The sequence below is a fragment of the Phacochoerus africanus genome, chromosome 5 (genome assembly GCF_016906955.1).
Source record: "Phacochoerus africanus isolate WHEZ1 chromosome 5, ROS_Pafr_v1, whole genome shotgun sequence".
Classification (NCBI taxonomy): Eukaryota; Metazoa; Chordata; class Mammalia; order Artiodactyla; family Suidae; genus Phacochoerus; species Phacochoerus africanus.
This window is the reverse complement of record NC_062548.1, coordinates 131284848-131309319: the sequence shown is the minus strand read 5'-3', so window position 1 is coordinate 131309319 and position 24472 is coordinate 131284848. Positions and strand designations below refer to the sequence as shown.

General features: G+C 48.3%; 1 protein-coding gene across 1 annotated transcript in view; it reads right to left on the bottom strand.

The window, feature by feature from the left end:
* Nucleotides 1–11612, bottom strand: part of YWHAQ (tyrosine 3-monooxygenase/tryptophan 5-monooxygenase activation protein theta) — a 33036-nt gene extending 21424 nt beyond the window's left edge. The window contains exons 1-2 of the mRNA XM_047782670.1: nt 11464–11612; nt 10707–11064 (exon numbers count right to left, since the gene is read on the bottom strand). Coding sequence (XP_047638626.1) covers nt 10707–11000 — 294 coding nt within the window. The 5' untranslated portion in view covers nt 11001–11064; nt 11464–11612. The remainder of the gene's footprint in view (nt 1–10706; nt 11065–11463) is intronic.
* Nucleotides 11613–24472: the final 12860 nt, after the last annotated feature.

Genomic DNA, 24472 nt, shown 5'->3' with positions numbered 1-24472 from the left:
TAAAAGGCCATGGTAAGAAAATAATTCTGCATCTGCAACTAAACTTATCTGGGTTACTGATTATATTCAACTAATCTACTAGGTATAGCACAAAAAAATAACCCTGAAAAATAAAGTAGTGCTTCCCAGTATGCAGATGAGAAATAAAGATTCAGTCCTTGTTCATATGCACCCTCAAAGCTTTATCAATGCTGATCTGAACTAGATCCAGCCGCAAAGGAACTCAGGACACTGATAAATTCTAGACAATACAGAACTAGACGAAAATAGTGTATTAATATAATGACCCATCCTTACACAAGGGAGAGATTTTAAGCAAAGGGAGAAGTACACAACACAGGACAGAGGCACAGGCAGTTCTGTGTGGCTGGAACATGGAAGAAACACTGAGAAAGGAAGCTAAAGGGAAAGGCTAGAAGGTTTCATAAAGGTGGTAATGGTCTCAAAATTCTTTTAAGTCTTAATCATTTTCTCTCTCCCTGATCCAAGTCTTTTTAAGCAGTTGTCAGTAAATAGTAAGATAAAAGGAAAACAGCTCCAGCTGCAGAGCATGGACTTAGAAAGCCCAGATTCTCCTCCACATCCATGTAAGAAAGAATTCAGAGAAAGATGAGGTGATCTCAGAAGTATAGGGTCTATAAAGGAAGGCTTTACAATGAAAGGCAGTGGGAACAGAAAGAACACTATTCTAGAAGAGCTGAATTTGAGGTCACAGATAACTGGCTGCATAATTAACTAAATCAACTTGCCTCAGTTTCCTTACAGGCAAAACACAGGTCTCTCCTACTCATAACTGCACTTGGGATGAAGAAAGGAAACAAGTCTGAAAGCATCAATGAGCTGTAATCTGTAACTGATTATGGGAACAAGTGCAGTGGGACCTAAATTACATCTTGTAGGACAGGTGTGATTTCAATGTCTACAAGTGGGAGATGGAAGGCTTTCCCAGCAGGAAGAGCAGTGAGTAGAGGGATTGGAAACAGACTATGGAGTGCCCTGGGCAAACAGTTTGGCTAGAGCGTAAAGACGGAGTAATCACAAGTTTTCCTTAAGAGAACCACTTGTTATTTTTCCCCTAAGTTGAGAATTTCATATCAAGGATGTATGAACATTTCAACAAACGGTGCTGGGACAACTGGACAGCCACATAAAACAAATGAAGGTTAGGCGTTCCCTGTTCCCTTCGTGGCTTAGCTGTTAATGAACCAGGACTAAGATCCATGAGGATTCGGGTTCAATCCCTGGCCTCGCTCAGTGGTTAAGGATCCGGCGTTGTTGTGAGCTCTGGTGTAGGTGGCAGACGAGGCTCAGATCCCGCGTTGCTGTGTCTGCGGCGTAGGCTGGTTGCTATAGCTTTGGTTAGAACCCCTAACCAGGGAACTTCCACATTGCTGCAGGTGTGGCCCTAAGAAGCAAAAAGAAAAGAAAGAAAGAAAAAAATGAAGTTTGGACCCCTTCTTCACATTATATACAAAAATTAACTCAAAATGGACCAAAAATCCAAATGTAAGAACTAAGACGATAAAATGCCTAGATGAGAACACAGGTGTAACTCTTCATGCCCTTGGATTAGTAATGGTTTCTTAAACATTACAACAAGAGCACAAACCTAAGACAAAAAGAAAGTCGGGCCTCATCAAAACTAACCACTTTGGTGTTTCAAAGGGCACGATCAAGAAAATAAAAAATAATCTGCAGTAGTTCACTTGTGGCACAGCAAGTTAAGGATTCAGTGTTGTCACTGCAGTGACTTGGGCTGGATTCCTGGCCTCAGGAACGTCCACGTCGCCAGTAGGGAGGCGAGTGGCGGGGACAGGCGGAGGGGGAAGGGGAATGGAAGGAAAGGAAGGGAAGACAACCCAGAACAGGAGGAAATATTTGTAAATCAAAGAAAGGTCTGATAAAGGTCCAATATTCAGAATATATACAAAGAACTATTACAACTCAATAAAAGACAGTCTAACTAAAACACGAGCAAAGGATTTCAATCGACACTTCTCCAAAAACATACAAATGGCCAATAAGCACATAAAAATATGTTCAGCATACATTAATCATGTTGGAGATACAAAAGCAGTGAGATACCACTTCACATCCCCTAGGACTGTTGGTGAGGATATAGAGATACTGGAACTCTAATTCACTGCTGGTGGAAATTTAAAATGGTGCAAGTCGTTTAGAAGACTGTCTGGCAGTTTCTCAAATGGTTAGCAGTAACCTTTTTAATTTTTTATTTACTTTTTTGTTTGTCTTTTTTAGGGCTACACCCAGGGCATATGGAGGTTCCCAGGCTAGGGGATCAAAGCAGAGCTGTAGCCACTGGCCTACAGCACAGCCACGGCAACACCAGATCTGAGCTGGGTCTGTGACCTACACCACAGCTCATGGTAATACCGGATCCTTAACCCACTGAGCAAGGCCAAGGATCGAACCTGCATCCTCAATGGATGCTAGTAAGATTCATTTCCGCTGAGCCATGACAGGAACTCCTATTTATTTTTTCTTTTTACACCCATGGATTATCCTCCGCCAGGGACTAAATCTGAGCCACAGCTGCAACCTATACAGCAGCTGTGTTAACACTGGATCCTGTAACCCACTGCGCCGGGCTGGGGATAGAGCCTGCACCTACATGGCGATCCGAGCCACTGCAGCTGGATTCTTAACTGCTGTGCCACAGTGGGAACTCCTAAATAGTCACCATTTGACCCAGGTATATACGTTAAGTGAAATGAAAACATGTTCATATAAAAACAGGTACACAAAGGCTTATAGCAGCATTTTTCGCAGACATTATTTGTAGAAGCAACACAAATGACCAACAGAAGGACAAGATGAAATCTGATACATGCTACAACATGAGTAAGCCCTTAAGCATGATGCTAAGTGAAATAAGCCAGATACAAAGGGACAACTATTACCTCGTTCCACTTATATGCAGACTTACTAGAATAGTCAAATTCAGAGACGGAGAGTAGGAGGGTGGTTTACAGGAGTTTGGGGAGGGGAAACTGGGAGTTGTAATTACTGGGTACAGTGTTTCAGTTTACACGATGATTCTAGAGATGCACGGTAGTGATGGCTGCACAGTATGAACGTGCTTAACACCACTGAACCACACAATCACAAATGGCTAAGATGGTTTTATGGTCCATTTTACCACAACTTAAGAAACAATTTCATTTTAAAACAAGAAGAAATGAAGTACGATACATGCTACAACATGGATGAACCTTCAAAACACTACATCAAGTGAAAGAAGTCAGATGCAAAAGGCCACATACTGTATGATTCAATTTAAATGAAATGCCCAGAACAGGGAAATCTATGGACAGAAATTAGATTACTGTTCGTCTGGGACTGGGATAAGGGATATCCACTTTCCTACTGATGGATTGCTTTCAGTTTTCTCTCCTTAGAATAAAGCTGCTATCATCATTTTTTTGGGCTATAATCATTCTTGTGCAGGCCTTTTCCTGTGTAAATACCTAAGCGTGGGATTTCTCGGGGGGGGGGGGGATTTTTTTTTTCCTTTTCCTTTTTTGGCTGCCCCCACAGTATAGAGTTCCTGGGCCAGGCATCAGATCCCAGTGGCAGTTGCAACCTACACTGTGCAATGCTGGAACCCTGATCCACCGTGCTAGGCCAGGGATCAAACCTGTGCCCCAGTGTTCCAGAGACGCCACCCATCCCTTTGTGCAACAGCGGGAACTCCAAGAAGAAAAAAATCTTTTTTTTTTTTTTTGTCTTTTTGCCATTTCTTGGGCCGCTCCCTCGGCACATGGAGGTTCCCGGGCTAGGGGTCGAATCGGAGCTGTAGCCACCGGCCTACACCAGAGCCACAGCAACGCGGGATCCCAGCTGAGTCTGCGACCTATACCACAGCTCATGGCAACGCCAGATCCTTAACCCACTGAGCGAGGCCAGGGATCGAACCCAAAACCTCATGGTTCCTAGTCGGATTTGTTAACCACTGCGCCACAACGGGAACTCCTAAAAATTTTTCTATTTTTGTCTCTTTAGGGCGGCACCCGAGGCATGTGGAGGTTTCCAGGCCAGTAGTGGAATTGGAGCTGTAGCCTCCGGCCTACGCCAGAGGCACAGCAACGCTAGATCCAAGCCACGTCTTCAACTTACAACACAGCTCATGGCAATGCCGGATTCTTAACCCACTGCGCAAGGCCAGGGATTGAATGAACCTGCAACCTCATGGTTCCCAGTCGGATTCGCTTCCACTGCTCCACAATGGGAACTCTAGTACTTTTCTTCACATCTTTTAAACGATGCCTCTCCACTATCCCTCCTTGATACTTAGAAAGTCAATGGTAGAAAGATATTTTCTGTTATTACTATGAAAGAACTAGGGCTAAATACAAAAGTTGGTATTGATAAACATCACGAAAGAATAAACATCCACATAATCAAGCAGACTTCCCAACTGTCGAGCACCCTGAATTAACTAACCCTGTGCTATGGTGTCATTTTATGACTGAAATTGTATATGAGACTTAAAATTACATGCACTGCTGAGCAAGGAGGCAAAATTTCAACACTTTCGGTCACTATATTTTTGTTAACCTCAAACAACGGTCTGTGCTGGAGAGGGGAGGGAAATGGCCATTCTCACCCACCACCAGGGATGGCATAAACCCCCAGACTTCTCAGAACGCTCTTGGGCAGGGAGATGCTTATCTTCTGAACTGGAAATATCATCTCCAAAAACTTAACCTAAGGAACTACAACAGAAAGCATGCAACAAGGATATTCTTCCCCGTGTTATTAATAACAGAGAAGCATTGTTTCCAACCTAAATGTTCAATAGGGCATTAGGATAACTAAGCAACATCCAAATGACACACACGTTAAAAGTCTGGAACCACACATGCCAAACTATTAACGGCAATCATGAAAGTGAGGGAATATTTGCTGTTCATCAATTTTAATTGCCTCTTCCTAAATAAACTTCACTATAATTTCAGCTGTATCCTTTTTCTCTGTGCCAGTTCCCCCCCCAAGGGGAAAACAAAACAAAACAAAAAAACCCCCCAGGGCCTTAGAACTAACCCTTGAGGTGGAAGTTTGACAAGGAAAAAAATATGAAGTCTAGACAAAGCGTTCTGACAAGATGCCAACATATTAAGAAGAACCCAAAGGACAGGTGTAATTCAGGACAACATAATACTGCTTGATGTAGGACCTAAGCCAGGGTTCTCCACTTGCCATTACTGACACTTTGAGCCAGGTAATTCTTTGCTGTGGGGGATTCTCCTATGCATTATCCTGAGCAGCATTCAGGCTTCTGCCCCCCATAAGTTACCATTTAATAGCACCTCCCCACTCCCACTGCAGTCTTAAAAACCAAAAACTGCCTCCAGAACTGGCCAAATGTCCCCTGGCAAAAGTAAATTCACGGTGGCTGAGAACCACTCATCAAACCTTATACTTATATGCCTGTATGTACAATATTCCATTCCATTTCACTCTACAAAACAACTCTTGGCTTCAAGGAGCTTACACTCTAAAGGCAAAAAAAAAAAAAAAAAATCAAAAAGTCAAATTTTACTTCATATAAGGAAGGCTTCAAAATTACAGATTAAGGAAGTTCTGTCCACCAAAGATGTATCTTCCTGCCCTCCTAACTTTCAAATATAATGGCTTATATTTATTAAACCAACTCCTCAAAACACTGCGATCTTCAGTTAGCTACTAGGTTATTTGAGGCCAAATGGGTTTCATTTAATTTCACCTAAAGCTGCACTACCTGGATTCAAACCCCTGCTCTACATTCACCAACTCTGTGATACTGACCAAGTTACTTACCTTCTCAGACCCCCTTTTCTCAACTTTAAAGCAGAAATAATGCTATCAACCTAACTAAAGGGAACGCAGAATATAGCAAGTGCTTGAAACAGTGACAGTATGTAGTAAATGCCCAATAAACCTCAGTTATTAGCTATTATTGTAATGACAAGCCCACAGAGGCAAGCTTCATCATCACCAACTGAAAGGAAACAGAGGCTCAGAGAAAACTGCTTGTAGTCACAAAATCATAAGGTTATGGAGCAATGATTCAAAAAGTCTCTCTTGATTCCAGAGCCCACAATTTTCCCATTATGTCAAGAAGACTGCATTAAGGTTCATTACTATCAAGAACAACCCATTAGAGTTCTGTGGTGGTCCAGCACTTAAAGGATCTGGTGTTGCCACTGCTGTGGCATGGGTTCCATCCCTGGCCGGGAATTTCCATGTGCCACAGAAACGGCCCCAAAATAAACAAAATGAATAAACTAAAAAGAGCAGGAGTTCCCACCGTGGCGCGGTGGTTAATGAATCCGACTAGGAATCATGAGGTTGTGGGTTCCGTCCCTGGCCTCGCTCAGTGGGTTAAGGATCCGGCATTGCCGTGAGCTGTGGTGTAGGCTGGTGGCTACAGCTCTGATTCAACCCCTAGCCTGGGAACCTCCATATGCCTCGGGAGCAGCCCTAGAAAAGGCAAAAAGACAAAAAAAAAAAAAAAGTCTTACCTCAAAATAATCACCACTAGACCTATTTTCATTCAAAGATTAACTTAGAACACAACTAAATGCAAGCACATTACTGAATTAAGGTTATAGGGCTTTTGCACCCCAGAGACAACTTTCAGTTTCTACATACAACAACTGTTTACACATTATACTACAGCAACCTACTGAAATCGGTCTAAGACGACCATCAACACACAAGAATCACATGGGGTGGTCTGAGACAGAGGTGACCTTCTTGTATGTCACATTCTCCAAGCGTCCTGTTTCTACTCCAAGGTCACAGACTTCGTAAATGCTATTTGTTCCCAAGTCCCAGAAGGCCTTTGTGGACCCCTTCCATTTCTTCCATTTGCCCTTATCCCCACATCAAAGTTCTCAATGACTCTTAAATACCTTATGCATGTTTTAACCACTGCCCAGTTACCACACAATTTATCAATCTTTCGCACTTGGACTCCGCTACTTCCAGCACCTCTTGTTTGGATCGCCAAGAACGCCTGCATTACCACCTCCTAAAAACACTGCACTGAAGTCGTCAAGTTTTCCAACATTTTTCAAAACGACCGACGTGTTCTTTTACCTGGACTTTAAAAACTACTCATTTTGGAGTTGGAAGTCAGGGCACAGGGTAGAAGGATGGGACCACATAACTTTATAGTCCCAAGACACTGGAACTGGAAGACTTAGAAACTCTAGCCCAACCCTCTGGTTTTACAATGAGGGGCAGGGATAACTTGGCTCTATCTTCTTTAACTTTCTCTCAGAGTCTTAACAAGTTTGGTCTTGTTAATTTCTTTTGCTCTAATTTAATTACTTATTTGGATTTTAACTTTTGTTTACTGCCTCCCCTATTTAGTACTCTCTCAATACAGTAATTATCAGAAAAAGGGTTAGGAGTTGTCCACCATGTTTATTTTGAGTAAATAGTCCAAATAATTCCACCCCCAACCTACTCTATGAAAAGGAAAGAGGCTGAAATCTCTGCTGTTTTAGACCAAAATTTTGCCTATCCTCTATGATACTCTTTTATTAGCCTCCTACAAGTCAGTGTCATCGACTTCCTTCACACCAAATTCTCCTTCCTGTTCGCCAAAGGGGGGAAAAAGAGAAAACCCAATTTTAGTATGCATGTGCAGCAACTTCATTATTTATTTTTGGTCTTTTTGGGGCAGCACCCTCGCCAGGGGAAGTTCCCAGGCTAGGGGTCAAAATGGAGCTGTAAATAAATAATAAAAATAATTTTTGTTTTGTTTTGTTTTTGCTTTTTTAGGGCTGCCCCTGTGGCACATGAAAGTTTCCAGGCTTGCAGCTGAATCAAAGCTGCAGCTCCTGGCCCACACCACAGCCACGCCAGATCTGAGCCGCATGTGCGACCTACACCGCAGCTCACAGCAAGGCCGGATCCTTAACCCACTCAGTGAGGCCAGGGATGGAACTAGAGTCCTCATGGATTCTAGCCAGGTTTGGTACTGCAGAGCCACAACGGGAACTCCCGTGATGAGCAACTTTAGAGTTCATGCTTCCTTCCCCAATATTTTGATACACTTTTACTGAATCACTGATTTACCAAGTACCAGAATCTCGTTCACTAGTCTATCACGTCATCTATTACAGACTAACAATTAGTTCAGATTACAAACTAATAATTGGCACTCAAACCAGAAATTCTAGATGCTGTTACCTGCACACCATTCAAAAATCTTCCGTTTTCCCACTGTCCATCAACTGAGGAAAACTTCCCTCCGACACTGTCTTAAAAACTACAGTTTCTATCTTCGTCTACAGGCTTCTTTCCTGTAACAAGAGCTGAATCTACACATACTCTGCTCTTCACACCGAAACCTTCCTCCAAGAATCAGGCCCATCCTGTAGGTCCTCCCGCCTGGAATACCGACACCACCCCTCCCGACCACCTCCCTCGCGGCTCCTTTCCAAAGCTGCTCTGTGTGAAGCCTTCCTGAAGTTTCTGTCTCCTGCGACCGCCACAGCATTTCTGCATCACCGTCTTATGGGAATTATACATTCTTTACACTTGGACATTCCTCACATGCACTTCTTACTATAAATTATCGAAGGACAAAATCTATGGTTCTCAGCTTTGCTCTCCCCCGTGTTAGCACAGTGCCTGCCTTGCCCGTGCTAAGCTCTCAAATGGAGGTGCCAACTTAAAGACAGGCTTTCTCAGGATATTTTTGGTAGGTTGGCCATTAAGTCACAATTTAGTTTCTTCAGCCATTTTACCAATAAAAATATTTCATTTATATTTTGGTGTCTAATTATTCTTTTATTTCACTTAGCGAGTGTGTGTGTGTGTGTGTGTGTATACACATATGAATATTTCATATAAACCTGTCCTAATTGCAGCAGTTCTCTTCCGCTGAAATGATGTCCGAAAAGTCTCCTGAATATACTTGGTGTCTCAAGTCGCTTTTCGAGTAAGCAAACTCTCCTCCACTCATGCCATCAAAAAAACGAAAATTTTTAAGAGCCACAAAAATAAAACAAATATTCCCGGCTACCTTGCTAGAGAATAGCAAAAATTCTGTGGTACTCCTGGATTGCTGCAGGGTAAGTAACAAAGTGCAAAGTAAAGACAGAATAGAAAAAGACGGAAATATGCTGTGGGAGTGCCCCAAAGTAACAGGGACCTAAAAAAGCTTGTGGTTGACAAAGGCATCCTGATGCATCTTCCTTGACAACAGAGAAGATGCTGTCAAGAGCCATTACCATACGCACTGAAGCCCACCACCACTTTCAAGACAGCAAATTTTTTTTGAATAGAAGCAATTCAGGGCAGAAAGTTTCTCTAAGTGCCTCCTTTACAGCAGGCAGGGAATGGCAGCTAAGACATAGACGACCCTAAAATCTCACCCACATAAAGCCAATAACCTCAAAAGAAGTTTCCTCCACTCTGTACACTCTCTACATTGCTTTCTTTGCCCCTTTACCAGCTTTCTACACCAGCCACGATTTTGTTCAGATCATCTGCTATTGGTGTTGAAAAAATAGGTGAAAGGAAAAAAAAAAAAAAAAAAAACCCTCCTGCCCCACCAATTTGATGGGGCAAGAGAAGATTGGGACGGCGAGAGGAATGTCCCCCTCCATTCCATCTTGAAATATCACCAATCTAGCATGACTGTCTTTCAAAGGCCACCTAAAATACTACATGGAACGAACACATCAAAAATCACCAAGGCCCCTTGTAAACGTGGCCCGTAAGAAAAAAGGCAAATGCATCAGATGTTTCATTATTTTATTAGTAGAAATGACTCTTTGCAGTATCAAAACACTTAAAAACACTCCAGAAGATAATGCTGGCATTGAGATTTTAAAAACTTATCTTACCCATCGAAAGACCCATACAATGACAAAGCTAAAAACGTTCTCCCTAATAAGAGTGAATCACAGCAGTCACCCTACTCCACCCAACAGCCACCCACGCTAAGACTGGACAGTTCAAAACCTGCAAAGTCCTCCTTGCCTCCTCCACACCAGATACGAATTCACTTCAACACATTCGTGTTTCAGCGTAGCCATGTCATAGCAAGGAAACGCTGTCAGGTACTGAAATTTGGCAGGACATTCGATTTAGCGGTGCTCTTTTCACTCTTACCAAATTCTCCCCTTTCCCCGTTTTTAACAAGGAAAAAGCTCAACAGATACTCTTGCTTGAAAAACGAAGCACCCATTCAGATTTTCGTAAAGTTCCACGACTAGGTTTGGAAAGAAAACCAAGCCTTGCTCACACACGTACCGAACAGGAGCCCGCACCTTCTTTCAAAGGAAGCCTGACGCCTATGAATTGATTAACTACAATAAAGGGTTCCCAGGTTTCCTCTGTAAGCTTAAACACGATGCTCAGTCTTGTACAAACCCACTGGCGTGTCTCAAAGTTACAATGGGGGGGAAGCAACCCAGCATCTAAGAAAAACCTACTTACCACTGGGGCGGGGAGAAGCAGCTTCTGGATCTCAAGAACTGAAATAACACAGTGAGCAGGCCAAGGCTAACCTCCTCAAACCCTCGACGTCGGCAGACAATCGGGCAAGGCCCGGCCCGACTCGGTTCCCGTGAAATTCTCAAGGGAAGGCCGCACACAAAGGGGCCCCGGCGCCCCGGGCCGCACGGCTCCCCGGCTCCCGCCGCCCGGCCTCCCGCCAACCCGGAGGGTCGCACACTCACCAGGACCGTGGTGCAGATGGACCTCAGCTCGGACTCCACTTTCTCCCGATAGTCCTTAATCAGCTGCAACTTCTTGTCGGAGGTGTCGGTCTTCTGCTCGATGCTCGAGATGACCCTCCAGGCGGACCTGCGGCCCCCGACCACGTTCTTGTAGGCCACCGAGAGCAGGTTGCGCTCCTCGTTGGACAGCTCGGCGCCCTGCTCCGTCACGGCCTTCATGCAGGTGGCCATGTCGTCGTAGCGCTCGGCCTGCTCGGCCAGCTTCGCCTTCTGGATCAGCTCCGTCTTCTCCATGGGGCCGGGGACAGGGCAGCGAGGGCGAGCACCGACCCGGACAGCGAGCAGGCGTGCGGCGGGCCTGCGGGAGGGCGGGGGCAGGAGGGCGGGGGCGGCGCCGTCAGACAATGCGCCCGCCGCCCGGCCGCCCGCCCGCGGCGCCTTTTGTCTGTCCCCGCACGCGCGGCCCAGTTGAATTTCCCTCCCCCGCCCACGCTCCCCACGGGGCGCCCGGGAGGCCCGGGGGGCGCCCGCCCAGGCGGGCCCCGGGCGGGAGAAGGAGGAGGAGGAGGAGGAAGGGCCGCTCCCGCGCCCGCCCGGCCCAAGATGGAAGCGGCCGTTGGCCCGCACCTTCCCGCCGGAGCCGTCCCTGAGGAGAGCGGCGTCGAGGCCAGCAGCCGCTCCCCCCGGGGCTGGCCTCCCGCCCGGCTCTCAGGCCCGGCCAGGCCCGAGGAAGGCCGGGGGCGGCCCTGGCGCTCACCTTCACGTCTCCGCGTCCGCGGCGCGAGTCCCACCACTTTGATCGGCTTTTGGCTTTAGCCGAGGACCCTCCCGTCTCAGCCTACCTCGGAGCCGAGAGGCGGGCCGCCGCGCGGCTGCCCTCGCTCCCGCCGCCCAATGGCGCGCCGAGGGGTCCCCTAGGGTCCCGCCTCCGCCCCGCCTCTGGCCAATGAGCACTGAGCGCGCGGAAGGGGGCGAAGGGGGCGGGGCGGGAGGGGAAGCGGAGGCTAGGAGGGTGGGTCGGCTTGGGCAAGTTCGGTTGGCTCGCAGGCTGCGGCTTCGGCCACGGGGTTTCCTCCAATTAGATCCAGGGTAAAAGGACGTCACTGTTGCCATGGCGATGCTGTTACCAACTCCCCTCATCCTCCCCGCCACCCCCAGCCCTCGTGGGTGCGGCACGGGAGCCGGCGGTTCGCACGACCTCTCCTGCAGTGGCCGGGTCTCCTGCTGCAGCACCGCTGCAGATGGGGCATTGCATCTTGTGGGCTAATTAATGCAGCTGCGGCTCTCCTGAGCCCCGGTGAGGTCGGGCCTGGGAGGGTGATACCATCGGCTGTTTGTTGCACAAACGCCTTTCTTTCCTCCACCTTCCTATTCGTGACAAACGTTTGAAGCTCAGTACACAGAACCCAGCCTTTAATGACGTTGCGATGGGGACTGCGAATTAGATATAATCCCATCCCCATTAAAGAGGAATTCGTTTCTGGAGAAAGCGGCTTAAGCAAGGGTCTTACACGAGAAATTCATTTTCAGACGGGTACCTAAACCCTGAAGTTCCCTTGGAAAATACCAAAAAAAAGTCCAGACAGGTCTCTCTGGCGATGCCAGATGTTGCGATTTTCTTTAAAATGGGAAATGACATGATTAAGAATAATCTGAAGAAACACACTCTTCCCCCAACTGTTTTTATATTTCTTTTCAGCATTCCCAGGTCATGTGTCTAAATTCATATTTTTCCCATCATTGTGGTCTTACATGTACATGCTTTTTATATTCTGGTATTAATTTTGAAAGGACGCTTGCAAAGCTCAACTTCCCTCTCTAGATGTTGACTTCGGACTTTCTCCTTGTGAACACCCTTCTGGCATGAGAATGATCTGCCCAAATGCCTTTTATCCAGGGTCATGGCTAACCCTTTCCTTTCGCTTCAAACTGGGCACTCCCCTCCAGCCACTCCCTTCTCTCCTGGCACTCCCTGAATAAGGTGCTGTCCTGAGTGTCTGGAAGGTGGTCTCTGTGCCGTCTGGGCTCAGGCTACCATGATTCCAGGTCCAGCCCAACACAGGGAAAATGGATCATTGAAAGTGAAGAACGCCACTGCTGAGAAAGAATTTCAGATTCCAAGTAGAGCCTGGAACTGATTTGAAGACTCTAGAATGGAAGATCTGAGGGCCAACAGATGGCCGGAGAAGGTTTGGACTTTCCAGAAATCTAAACTCCCTCCCAGCTGCCCCTCCCTGTCCTGACTCGTAAAGGTTGCTTTGTGCTTTGACCGACAGGAGAGGCCTGGGCTGGAAAGAGCTTGTGTCTTAAAGCAGAAATACCTTACTATGTTTCAGCATTTTAGTGGAGGGCCCTGCTGTTATTTCTGGAATCCCCGGGGCTGGGTCCCCGGGGCTGGGCTGTAGACGGATGAGTGTTTATGGCCGTGTGGGCTGGGGTGGAGCCGAACACCAAGAAATCCCAGTGGAAAGAATTTGTATGTGGAAGGGCAGATAAAATGCTTTCTGTATGACCGGTGAATTTCAAGCTTACTGAAAGGAGAGACGGCCCGGGCAAGAGGAGAAGGCAGTGGACGTGCACGGGGGTTGGAGACCCTTGAGCAGGACTGTCAGGGGACTAAGCTTCTGTGGCCGGAGGGACCGTAGGGGCAAGAACACTGATTCTTTGTCAGAAAGTCTGAGCTGTACTGCCGTCTCCCCAGGTGACCTTGGGCAAGTTTTTGCTGCACTGGGTAACTCAGTCTCTAAAATTTCTGCTTTCATTCAATCATCAAATATTTATTGAGTATCAGCTCATACAGGTATAGTCATCTGCAATCACGGGCGAAAACTGCTAGGAAACCATGGTACATACACTACGAAAAGGTAAAGTATTTTATGAGGGACCAGAGAGCTATGTTAGATCTATTTCCTTCCCTCCTTTTCTTTCTTTCTTTGTCTCTCTCTCTCTCCCTCCCTCCCTCTCTTTCTTTCTTTCTTCTTCTTTTTTTTCGTTTTAGGGCTGCACCGCAGCAGGTGGAATTTCCCAGGCGCACCAGATCCGAGCCATGTCTGCATCACAGCTCACGCCAACACCGGATCCTTAACCCACTGAACGGGGCCAAGGATTGAACCCGAGCCTAGTTGGGAGATAGTTGGGTTTGTTATCTCTGAGCCTAATGGGAACTCCAGTAAGTTAAATCTGAAGTCCTCTGCCCCTGAAAGGAATCAGTCAAAGAACGTTAAAGCTCTGGGCACTTGACGCCCCTGGACACATAAAAAGCTAACACTTACTGAGTGATTACCTGTGTCAAACACTGTTTTAGGTCTTTTGCAAGTATTAATTCATCTAATCCGCTTAATGCCACTATGAGGTAGGGACGAGGATGATTCATCCCCTTCTCCTTTTCACAGATAAGGACACTGAGGCACAGGGAGGCCAAGGACCGTGCAGTGAGTGGAACAGCTAGCGAGCAGCAGAGCCTGGATATGGACCTAGTCATACAGTCTGGGCCCCAAAGCCCATCCACGGGAGGGCTCTGCGGGACCTTTGCTCATCGCTGCAGGGACTCGAGGAAAGGTCACACCAACCTCTGTTCCCTGGGAGTTTCATCCCAGTAAACACGAAATGTGTGGAATATCCACGTCCCGTGTGCTGGGAAGAACTCTAGGGAACAGACCACTGAGACAGACAAGACTGAGTTCTTTATTTATTTGATGTTCTTGTTATTTTTTTCTTAATTACATAGTGAGAAGAAGCTGCTGGAGCAGGAGGGAGCATGCTGAACTCGAAGCCAGACGATCGGAAATCCCAGCTCTGTCATTGATTTGCAGTTTGACCTTGAATACCATGATCCTCCCGGAAGCTCCGTTTCCCAGCCCATGAAAAAAACCCGTATCCCAGAGGGGCTGTGGAGCTCTCCCACAGGAAACGCTGGGCAGGTAGCAAGTGTTCAGGGAATAGTAGGGTTTCCCCCTCTTCTTTCTCTCCACCTGGGGGTAGGATGCAGGGGAAAGGAGGGAGACGCCCATCCTGTTCCAAGGAGCCTGATGAAACGTGAGCGAAGGCTTATCTCCTGAATCACTGCTGTAAGTAATAGAATTAAAGGTCTGCAGAACGGCTCTGTTCCACGCACAATTCAGAATGCATGAGTCCTCCTGGTTGAATTTACTCTCATAAATTGTTTCAGAGGTTTATTTGCCCAGAGCAGTGGGTCATCCAGAGGAACTTCTTCCTGTCCTGCCATGTGGCAGATATTTCACTGACAAACAGACATTTGAATGGGACTTTTGCGCTGCACATTTCCTTATGATCCTTATAATTCTTCTGTTTAGGAGATCCCATGGTACTCAGCGGTAACAAACCCGACCAGTATCCATGAGGTGCGGGTTCGATCCCTGGACTCGCTCCGTGGGTTAGAGGATCCCGCGTTGCTGTGCCTGTGGTACAGGCTGCCATCTGCAGCTCTGATTCTGACCCCTTGCCTGGGTAGGAACTTCCATGAGCTGCAGATGTGGCCATAAAAAACAACAACTAGAAAACCAACTTCTGTTTACAGGCTAATTGAAGAGGTGCCCCCACGCTCCACTCCGCCCAGAGGAGCTAAGTGGATTCACGTAAAGCCGGGACAGGTCGGGAAATTAAAGGAGTCTGGTCAGGGCGAGGTCTTCCTACCCATTTCCTGGCTTAGGGTCACGTCACACCCGCAACGGGTGATGTTCATTCTTGCATCTGCGGCATCCCTCTGAGCCCCCACGTGTCCCATTTCTGGGACACCCCTTGGCTACCCGTTGTTTTCCAGTTCTCACTCTGTACTCCCAGGAAAAACAATCAAATCAAATCACTCCATCATTAAAAAAACCAGTAAGTCTTCAAGCAATATTCCTTCTGCCACGATTTGCATTTTCAGAGGAAAGAACGCTCTTACACTTGAAGGATAAAGTTTCCCTGGTAGAATTTCAGGCATTCTGAACCAGCTTTTGGTCCACAAGCCTCTTAGAGAAGGGCTTTGGCATTCTGATATTTCTCCACATTTTCTATGTGCCAGACAATAGGGGAATTTTTTTTAAAATTGAGGTATGGTTGATTTACAAAGTTGTGTTAATTTCTGCTCTGTAGCAAAGTGATTCAGTTATACATATACACACATTCTTTTTTATGTTATTTTTCACTACGGTTTATCACAGATTATTGAATATAGCTCACTGTGCTATGTAGTAGGATCTTATTGTTTATCTGTTCTATATGAGTTTGCATCCACTAATCCCATTGGGTATTTTTTTAAAAGCTTGATTGCTTTTGTAATGATAAACGTGATGATGATAATGTTGATAAAAATATAACAGCACACGTTAAATAAAAAAGTGAGGAACTCCTGTCGTGGCTCAGCAGGTTACGAACCCGACGAGTATCCATGAGGCTGCAGGTTCGACCCCTGACCTCGATCAGTAGGTTAAGGATTTGGCATTGCCTCAAGCTGTGGTGTAGGTTGCAGATGCGGCTCAGATCTGGTGTTGCCATAGCTGTGGCATAGGCTGGTGGCTGCAGCTCCAATTAGACCCCTCGCCTGGGAACTTCCATATGCTGCAAGTGCAGCCCTAAAAAGCAAAAGCAAAAGGAAAGAAAGAAAAAAAGAAAGAGGAAGAAAGAAAGAAAAAGAAAGAAAATATAAATGTACAAAGCAGAGTATAAAGAGCTCGAGAGACTGCTTCTGCAAGGGGGCCACTGCAGGCATTTAGGTGACCTCCTTCTCGGTGTAGCTTTTTTCATTTGAACACAGGCGTGTGTGGGTGAGATTACATTCTTCACTTTGTTCAGGGTAATGGTTAATTCTGTGTGTCAACTTGCCTGGGCCACAGGGTGCCCAGTATTTGATCAAACATTATTCTGGGTGTTTCCAAAAGGTGTTTTGGGGAGAGATTAACATTTATGTTGGTGGACTTTGAGTAAGCAGATTGCCCTCTGGAACGTAGGTGGGCCGTACCCAATCCGTTGAAGGCCTGAATAGAACAAGAAGAATAGTATCCCTTGCAGCAAGAGGGAATTCTCCAGCAGGCAGCCTTGGACTTCACCTGCAACATCAGCTCTCCCTGGGTCTGCAACAGACAGTCTTCAGACTCAAACAGAGCAATTCTCCCAGATTTGCCTACCCTGCAAACTTTGGACTTGCTAATTCCTTATAATAAATCTCCACATTGATTTATCTTCTCTTCTAGTAAATATGTACATCTCCCATTTTGTGTCCCTGGAGAAACTTGACTAACACTTTCATTCAACAAACAGCGTGATATGTTTCACTAGCTTTAAGTGTATGTCCGTGCCGTGTCAGTTTCACCTCTCTCCTTTGCCAGACAGTGAGCTTCCCGAGGGTAAGTGTTTTCTTCTTTGCTCTTATATCCGAGGTGCCTTCTCAACAACAGTGAGGCAGCCCACTGTACAGGTGAATAAACTGGAACTCTCGAGGGTTAAATTACCAGTCTAAACCGGTAAGCTGCAGAGTTCTGATTCCGATCTCCTTCTCCTTCAGAAAAACAAGATGGCACTGCCTCCAACGAGAGATGAAAACTCCAGTGTTGGCTGGCCTGGGAACAATGTTTAGTTATCTGAGCTTGTAGGTGGTTAAGTATATATTTGCTGATGAGTCAGCTGCTGGTTTTATTTTCATATGAAAGTCTCTGTTTTTACTCTCAACATATCTGCGGGGAGAGGGTACCTTCTTTCTTCCCTCTTGCCTGTTCGCTTGAATTAATGACATGGCTGTCTCTCCCCTCTTCGGCCAGCTCCCTCGTTGGACTGTGACCTTCCTGTGGGTAGAGTTTCTTCTGCTTCCACGTCGCTGGTGACTCTGCCCCATGACAGACATTCATGAGGGTCTGTTTGGAGAGAGAATCCAGGCCATCCAGGGGGACATTCTAATACCAGCAATTGTTTGCATGGTGTGCTTACTTTGGGCCAACCATATACAGAATTACTAAAGGAATGGTAAATTCACAGAGGAAAGCATACAAAGCAGAGCTCTATCTTCTGCAGGTGTTCCATGGATTGTATCTGCTATGATGCGCATCCTAAGAACCTTGAAATTGGCCTTGAAGGTCACTGGGCATCAGGAAATCACCCTAACGTTCCCACACTGACGCTCACCCACGGAGTTGTGTGAGGAGCTCCAAGGAGCTCCCAACCCCTGATTCAGGCTCAGTTCCCTAGTCGTTCATTCAGCAGAGTAAGGGAGGGTCTACCATGTGCCAGACTGCCTGGGGACCGGGATTCCAAAACGGATTAAGACACAGCGCGCCTACGGGGAGCTTGATGGGGAGCATGGAGGTGGAGCACTGACCCGCAGCTCCGGGGAGAGGCAGGAAGGTCTTCCCAGCCTTTCAGTCTCGGATGCTCAGCGACCTGACTTTCCAGCCACATCTCCCTGTCTAGAAAGGACTGTTCAGAAGGCAGGGAGAGAATTGCTCCCGGGGAGTTCCAGCCGTGGCACAGTGGGTTAAGTGGGCGTTTTCCTGATGCCCAGGGACCTTCAAGGCCAATTTCAAGGTTCTTAGGATGCTTGTCATAGCAGATACAGTCCATGGTATCTGGGTCCCTGTGGAGGCTCGGGTTCAATCCCCAGCCTGGGGCAGTGAGTTAAAGGATCTGGCATTGCCACAGCCACAGGGTTACTGCCGTGGCTCGGATTCAGTCCCCGGCCCTGGGATCTTCCATATGCCATGGGTGTAGCCAAGGGGGGGAAAAAAAAATAGGAGTTCCCATCATGGCGTACTGGAAATGAATCGACTAGGAACCATGAGGTTGTGAGTTCAGTCCCCATCCTCACTTAGTGGGTTAAGGATCCGGCGTTGCTATGAGCTGTGGTATGGGTTGCAGACATGGCTCAGATCCTGCATTGCTGGGGGCCGCCAGCTGTAGCTCCGGTTAGACCCCTAGCCTGGGAACCTCCATATGCTGCGGTGTGGCCCTTAAAAAAAAAAAAAAAAAAGAAAGAAAAGAATTGCTCCCAGGAGCCCCTCTGGAATCCCCTCCACCTTCTTACCAGGTGCTTTGGAACCGAGAAAGAGCTGGGGTCTGTGGTCAGCCAAGGCCTGTCCCCATGGCCTACCCTGGGTACCAGTCCACCTCTAAGGTCTGTGGAAGGTCATCAGCTGGCAGGTGGAGACGACAAACCTAGAAAAAGCGATAATGAGAAAGCCCAGGAGGCTGGCGCCTTTTCGCGGAAGGGCAAAAAGCCAGTGTCAGGCGGGGCCCGGTAGAGAGCAAGGAGCCTTCATCATCACAAAAAACGATGCTTACGTTCTCATTTGTGTGGTTGTTGTTGCTAAAGTCAGTGAGATACCACACACACACCCCCAGCTCGTTTGGATTTTTAAAAAAGTTTTGGTCTGTAGAGCAATGCATCCTCCACCACCCCTCAAGCTATGACTCATCCGAGGACAATTCAGCACCGTTGAATGGATGAAATGAACACAGAGGAGTCGGAGGACAATGCACACAGGAGTGATTGTGTGGCTCTCACAATAAGTGCTGTGGGAGTGGGGAGAAGGGGGGACGCGAGTGTGGGCTGGGCTCTGGCAGGAGAAGGCAGGCGTCAGAAGGCCACGGAGAGAAAGGGGTTGGGAGGGGAGCCGGGGGAGGGCCCGGGACGGCTGTGGTCGGCACCCATCATTCCACTGCCTGGGTGGAAGCCTCCAGAAGGGTGGAAAGGCCATGACATCTCCTCCTTGTGCGGGGGAGGAGGACAGAGCGGCGAGAAGTGGGCTCGGGACAGAAGGCTGGGGTGCACACCCCCGGGCATCCGCCCTCTGCGGGACCCAGCAGCCACACGGGCCGCTCGACAAGCGCTGGGCACGTGGGGGAAGCGGGTTAGAGTCACCTCCCGGGCCTTCAGCAGGGCCGAGCTTGTAGACCAAAGTGCAATCTCACCCTTTGCTTTACTTTCCTGCTTAAAATCCTCCTGCTTCCTTTAGCTGCAGCTCAACATGTTGGCTGGACGCAGCAGCCAGACGGCCTGGGTTTGAATCTCAACTCCACTACTCACTAGATAGGTGATCCTGGCAGGTTGAGAGCCTCACTTTGCCCACTCGTAAAATGGGGCTGATGATCATAGCAAGAGCGACCTCACAGGAAGGTAGGAAGAGCCAATGAGTTACCACGGGGCAGGTGCTTTGAACAGTGCTATCTACATGTTTGTTAGATAAAAAGAATCAACACAAATTTAGGGTGACGCACAGGCGCCCCAGCGCTCTCACCCCAGCTCCTCTCCTGTCTGATCTCTTGGGGCACCCACCTTCTGTGCTTTGGCGCCTCTGAGCTTTGCTCCCGCCATCCTCTCTTGCCTCACACTGTCACCTGGTTAACGTCTCATCTCCTGAGGATGCAAAAATCCCAGCTTCTCAGGACTGTCCCTGGGCTCCTCTCCCTCCCAGGCGAGCTTCCTCATCCTGTGCTCTGCAAGCAGGAAGCTGGGGACATCAGGCCCCCACTGGGCTGAAGGCACCAGGATGGCGGGCTGTGTCGCTATGCCTTGCCCAGGGAACTCCAGGGCCTGGCAGAGCGCTTGGTGGCTACACTGGGTACCATGAAATGGACAGCTGGATGGACAAATGAACAGGGATGCCAGCAGCAGTCACGGGCAAGTGCACCTTGGCCACAGGACAGGGTGCACTGGGGCTGCATGCGCTCAAGATGGCTTCAGGCTCTGGCCAGGGTCCAGCCCCCAGCTGGAGCCTCCCGTGACTCCAGCCGGGAGGGGCTGGAAGCTCCAGACGCCCCCGTGCCCCCCCCCCCCCCCGTCCCATCCAGCTTTGTAAACAAACTCCCACCAGCACCAGAAGGCCTGGTGATTAAGAGAAACCAGTGAAGGGAACTTTGCAGAAGAAAGGCCATTTTGAGTACAAATAACCCATGACTTATTTGGATAGTTTCTCTTCTGTATTTCCTTAAAGCCAGGATGAGCCCAGGTAAGAAATTTGGGGGCATCGTACATCTAAATGCAATACACGAAAGCTGATTCCCCCCAGAAAATAGGAACTTAAAAAAAAAAAAGAATAAGCTGGTTCCATCCGAAGCTTTCCTTGGAAGAAGGGAGCTGGATACTGCCCTACTCTGCTATTAATACTCCAGCTATTAATACCCGGGAGGCGCCTGGAGGCAGTACTCTAATCAATGTTAACGAGCAAAGGATCCCTCGCCACTCTCCCTGGTTCTGAAACTCAGAGACACAGCCAGCCAGACTGATGAGCCCAGGAGTCTGGAAGGATCCTACAGCAGCCAAATTGCCTCAATGTGTTTAAGCAGAATGCGGTAGCAGCAGCTGCTACAGCTGTTGGGCGAGCTTCCTGAAACAAAGGGGAAAAGACAGCAGCCTGTTGCTCTTGAGCCAATGGATATAGAGCCTGAGACCAAATAAGAGAGATGAAAAGACAAACAGGAAGGCAGTGAAATGAGAATTCAGGTCATGGGCCGAAGGAGGCAGTCTGGGGTCTTTGGCAGAAAGATTTAACTGCCACATAGTGTTCCTGTCGTGGCTCAGTGGTTCACCAACCCAACTAGGAACCATGAGGTTGCGGGTTCGATCTCTGGCCTCGCTCAGTGGGTGAAGGATCCACCATTGCCGTGAGCTGTGGTATAGGTTGCAGACGCGGCTCGGATCCTGTGTTGCTGTGGCTGTAGTGTAGGCCAGCGGCTACAGCTCCGATTCAACCCCTAGCCCAGGAACCTCCATATGCCGCGAGTGCGGCCCTAGAAAAGGCAAAAAGACAAAAAAAAAAAAAAAAGAAAAGAAAGAAAGAAGAAAAAGAGAAAGTTTTAGCTGCCATAGAAGCAGCCTCTGAAAGTCTGGGGATTGGGGGCTGATGCTGAAGCTCAACTCTGAACTTGTGATGAGAGGGCAGGGATTTGGCAGCCCCTGAACTCTCTGAGGTCTGGCCAGCCCAGACAGGATGGTCATGGAGGCCCCCGGGGTCCTCAGAGGCTCCGTGCGTGAGAGCACGTTTAGCCATGTAAGCTAACTTCCCTTCCCCTTCTGGAAGCCCAGGGACCCAGCTTGGTCGAGGTGAACTTCTACATCAGGGTCCTTCCTTGTAAGTAACAGAAACGGATGCAAATTGACAAATATAAGACCATCACCTCTCACCACTTGTGACGAAGGCTGGCAGACCAGGCCTCGAGGATGGGCAGACAGCAGGAAGAGGGTGCAGCCTGAATCGTGGCCACCGTCACACTGCAGACCTCCCACCAGAGACTCTTGTCGCTTCTGCCACTGGACCCCAGATGCCGGTCCCTGCAGGACTGACTCCATGGCCCCTGCACTGGCTCCATCCTCGTTTAAATCCAAGGCAGCTTTGCCACTTCCCCCAGAAAGAATTCCCCACCGTCCCTGCTTCTCTGGGTCACTCAGTCTAGATTCAAAATCCCAGTGGGAGCGTGTCCAGCCAAGCCTGAGTTAAGGGCCACGTGTTGTTACAAGACAAGCTGGGAGGTACCTGGCACATCTGCTTTCCAAAGAGGAAAGTGGGTGCTGCTCCCCCCATAAGGTTCATAAAGTGGGGGATTCCTCAAACAGAGGATGGGGATTCAGATGCTGGGGACCCCCCCATAGCCCACGTCCCTGGCAGTTACACTTGGGCTTCCGGTTACTTGGCGGAGGAAAGCAAAAGCCGTGGCTGGAGGGGAGCATGTGAAATTCAGAGCCTGGTGAAAGCCTTGGCTTGGGCCTCATCTTTCTCTCTCTGGAAACAAAGGGGGGGGGGCTGCTTTGCTGTGATTGACCCCCTTGCTTGGGAGACTGGTCCTCACTCAGACTCGATGTCCTGTCCCTGATGCTCTCCCATCTCTGGGGTGCGTCACACTTTGAAGACGTGAGTGACTTCATTTCCATTCGTCTTATAAGGCTCCCCCAGGATGGAGACAAACGTCTCATTCATTTAATAGTTAACAAACACGTATTGAGCGTCCGTGAGGCCTTGGGGCAACAGAGGGGACAAAGACGAGGCCTGTGCCTTAGAGAAGAAGGTCACATCTGGTGCCAGGTGTGGTGGTGTGAAGGCTTCTGACCTGGTTTAAGTGGGTCTTAGAGAGTAAGAAGGGAGGGGAGCAGTGCCCTCCAGAGCGAGGGGCGTGGTGCGTCTGGGGGAACCGAGGGGGTGGGTGGGGTGCGGGTGTGGCCCAGGCAAGGGGGGCAGTGAGGTTGCTGGTGAAGACCCAGGCCACATGCTGAGGAGCCTTCAGTACCTTTCTGGGGAAGGGGTTTTGGATCCCGAGACGTCAGGAATCATCAGACATGCATTGCTTTTACATACATATGTATTTTCCTTTTTAGGGCCGCATTCCTGGCATCTGGAGGTTCCCAGGCTAGGGATTGAATCAGAGCTGTAGCCACCAGCCTATGCCATAGCCATAGCAACGTGGGAGCCAAGCCAAGTCTTCGACCTGCACCACAGCTCATGGCAACGCTGGATCCTTAACCCACCGAGTGAGGCCAGAGATCAAACCCGCAACCTCATGGTTCCTAGTTGAATCCATTTCCACTGCACCACACAGGAACTCCTATTTATTTTTTTTATTCTGGCAAAATATGCATAACATAAAGTTGACCATTTTAACCATTTTGCAACCTACAGTTTGGTGGCATTAAGTGCATTCACATCATTGTGCCCCAGCCGCCGTCGTCCATCTCCAGAATTGTGTGTGTGTGTGTGTGTGTGTCTTTTTAGGGCTGCAGGTGCTGCATATGGAGGCTCCCAGGCTAGGGGTAGAATCAGAGCTGTAGCCTCCAGCCTACGCCAGAGCCGCAGCAACATGGGATCGGAGCTGCATCTGCGACCTACACCCCAGCTCACGGCGACACTGGATCCTTAACCCACTGAGCGAGGCCAGGGATCGAACCTGTGTCCTCATGGATACTAGCTGGGTTCGTTACTGCTGAGTCACCATGGGGACGCCCATCTCCAGACCTTTTCAATCTTCCCAAACGGACCCTCGATGCCTGTTAGACAAGAGCTCCGAATCCCCCCTCCGCCGAAGCTCTGGTAAACCACTATCTACTTTCTCCGGGGGAGGGAGGTGTTTAGCAGCTATTTATTTTCAGAACTCTCTATTTTTAAAAATTTTATTTTTATGGAAGTAAAAGTGATTTACAGTGTTGTGTCAATTTCTGCTGAACAGCATGGTGACCCAGTCATGCATATGTATACTTTCTGTCTCTATCGTCAGATAGGTTTTTTTTGGCCACACCCATGGCACGAGGACGTTCCTGGGCCAGGGATCAAAACTGTGGCACAGCTGTAACCAGAGCCGCAGCAGTGACAACCTGCTGAGCCTATCATTGGACACTTCTAAGCAAGAGAATGACCTGATGGAATTTTCTAGAAGGATCCTTCTGCCTACAATATGAAGAATAGTTTAGAAGACTGGCTAGGAAGATGTTGCAGAAAACTGCAGACAAACCGAAGGGGCTGAAAGAAGGCAAAGGCCATGGTGGCGAATGTTCAGGGAAGGTGTGAGACAATTCGGAGGTATTGATTAGATGTAAGAGTCGGTTTCTCCAAAGCATCTCTTTCTATTTTATTTTCTCCATACTGACCCCGCATCCCTTCCTGTGTGAGGGAGAGAGAGGATTTACCATCCTATAAAATTGATTTTTAAGTAATCCTCGGACACTACTGGCTCACAAATATTTCAAAATTATAGCCTAGGTAGATGACAAAGTCTAGCCCCACATCGTTACCGTGGGGACTAGATGACCAGGTGACTTTGGGACAAATTTGATCACTGAACGCTTTGATCAA